Below are 2,361 nucleotides of genomic sequence, written 5' to 3'. Positions count from 1 at the left end.
GGAGGCTCCAGGCGTGGGGAAAGGGGGTCCTGGGATGCTGAGGTCTGAGGGTGACCTTGTGTCCTCTTTGGCCAGTGGCACCAGACAGGTCAGGTCCATGGGCTGGAGCCGCCTCGGCTGGGTTATAGAATAGCTCCCGGCTCTGGGCTCCAGGTGCCCTCCTTCCCCTCCGGGTGACCCCCTACCCTGGGACTGAAGTGGGCTAGGAGCCTGCTAGGGGCTGCGGCAAGGCCCCAGTCCCCCATGGGGACCACCCATCATGATCCCAGAGCCTGGCAGCCAGGCCAGGGACCCCCTCCCCCCGGCCCCGGCAGTTCTCCACCCAGCCCGTGGGGACAGAGAGAGTGTGGGGTGGGGGCGACAGGCCCTGGGACGGACTGCAGGCAAGGGGACCCGGCCGCCGGTGAGCTCCCCGCGGCGCCGAGAGGGGCAACACTCACCTGTGGCCGGAAACAGCAGAGGCTGCCTTCAGCGAGAAACAGAGCAGGGAAGAGAGTGCCTTCTCCGCCTGGGGCAGCAAGCGGGGCTCGAGACGGGGCACCCCGAAGCCCGAAGCCCGGGGAGCTCCGTGGGCGTTGGAATTCAGACAGGGAGACAGCTGTGGGCCGCGGGGGCGCAGAGGCCCAGCTCATCCCCGCCTCTGCCCCTGCCAAGCCCTGCTCCGTTGAGCTCGCCCGCCGGAGGGCCTCTGCTAGGACCCCAGGGTCTCGGTGTTAGCTGTTCCACGGCGGCGAGTTCACTTCTCTTCCGTGAGGCTCGGAACGCAGGTCTCGGCGGAGGCGCCCCCGGCCTCGCTGCACAACAAATGGGGAGCGGCTGGGCGAGAGCCCACCCGCCGCAGCGGAGACCCGCATCCGAGGCTCGGCCTCTGCCCTGCTGGGCGGACTCTGGGACCGCTCCCGGTCCTGCAGCCTGGCAGAGCTCCCGCCCGAGGAAGGGCCGGGGTCAGCGCCTCCTTCCCCCCCACCCCACCCCCCCACCCCCATTTCATTCTCGAATCCCAGATACCCTCGAATGAGGAGTTCTCACTGTCCCCACCAGGCCCCTGGCCCGGACATCCCGCCCGACCCTCCGCGTCGGAGGGCCGCCCGGCCGGCCGCTCCCTGCCACCTGCTCCGCCGGCCTTTCCCGCCCGCGACGCACCTGGGCCGCGAGAGGCCCCTTCCCCGAAGGTGGCCCGGCCCGGGCTGGGGGGCGGGGGTCGCGCCGCCGGGTACTCACCTGGGGCCGGCGGGGGCGGGAGTGCGCGGGCGCGCCCCTAGGGCGGCGAGGTCCGGGGCGCCCCGGGGTTCGGACGGCTGCCCCCGCGCTGCGTCCCCGGTGACCGGCGCGCTGCTCTCGGCGGTTCCGCGCGGACCGAGGGCGGCGGGTCCGAGTTTCAGCCGCCCGCCCGCCCGCCGGGGCTGCGGCGGAGCGCGGAGCGGGCGGCGCCGCCGCTGTTGTTTTCGAGCCGCGAAGCCCGGAGCGGCGGCGCTGGGGTGGGGGGCGGAGGGGAGGGGCGGGAGCCGGGCAGGCCCGAGGGGGGCGCGGGGCCCGGAGGGGGCTTCGGAGGAGCCGGGTTCGGCGCGCGGGGCCCGGACACCCCCTCGGGCGACGGCGGGCCGGGCCGGGGGGCCGCGGGGACAGGAGCGGGCTGGGGCGGCGGCGAACGCGAGGCTCTTTAATCGGTAATAAAATGCAACAAAACGAAGCAACCCAGCCAGACCCGCGTCCGAACTCTCGGCGCGCGCGGCCCCCGTTCTAGGAAGTGGCGGCGCGGACGCGGCCCGGGCCGGGGCGGGAGCAGCCGCGCGACGCGGCGCAGGGGAAGGGTGGGGGTGGGGGGAGTAGTCACCTCGCCTCCGGGGCCACCTGGGTCCTTTTAAAGTGTCCGGGGTGCGGGCCCCGGGCGGGAGCGCCGTGCACAGAATGTTTTCTTAAAGGGCCAGTTCCGAGCTGCGCCGAAAAGGGAGGGGGGGGGGGGGGGGGGGGGGGGGGGGGGGGGATAAGGGGGTTGAAAACCGGGAAGGCCGAGGAGAGCCCCCCAATCCCGCGCCGAGGCGGCGGCGGCGACGGCGGCGCGACGATGAGGATGATGAATACATTGCAAAGTTTTTTTGGCCCCGGCGAGGGGTGTCAGATTGAGTGCTCTGTGCGCATGTGCGAAGGTGTCCAAACTGACAATGCTGCGGAGATGAAGATAGTGTGTAGCCGCTTCTGGACTCGAGGAGGAGGAGAGAGATTCCGCGAGCCGGCACCATGCGATCCAAGGCGAGGGCGAGGAAGCTGGCCAAAAGTAAGTCTCCCGCGCTCGGCCGCGCCGCGCCGCCGGGTCCGGGCCGCGGGGCCGGGGCGCCCGGGCCAGGGGTGCGCGTCGGGGCG

The 2,361-nt window shown here is 72.9% G+C and overlaps 1 protein-coding gene across 1 annotated transcript in view; it reads left to right on the top strand.

Moving 5' to 3' along the window:
• The first annotated feature begins 1,983 nt into the window (after positions 1-1,983).
• Positions 1,984-2,361, top strand: part of LOC125913191 (histone-lysine N-methyltransferase PRDM16-like) — a 156,260-nt gene continuing 155,882 nt past the window's right edge. Inside the window, exon 1 of the mRNA XM_049618225.1 lies at positions 1,984-2,275. Within this exon, the coding sequence (XP_049474182.1) occupies positions 2,239-2,275 (37 nt within the window). The 5' untranslated portion in view covers positions 1,984-2,238. The remainder of the gene's footprint in view (positions 2,276-2,361) is intronic.

The sequence above is a fragment of the Panthera uncia genome (assembly GCF_023721935.1).
Source record: "Panthera uncia isolate 11264 chromosome C1 unlocalized genomic scaffold, Puncia_PCG_1.0 HiC_scaffold_4, whole genome shotgun sequence".
NCBI lineage: Eukaryota > Metazoa > Chordata > Mammalia > Carnivora > Felidae > Panthera > Panthera uncia.
Note: the sequence above shows the minus strand (reverse complement) of the source record. Positions and strands in the feature narration are given on the sequence as shown.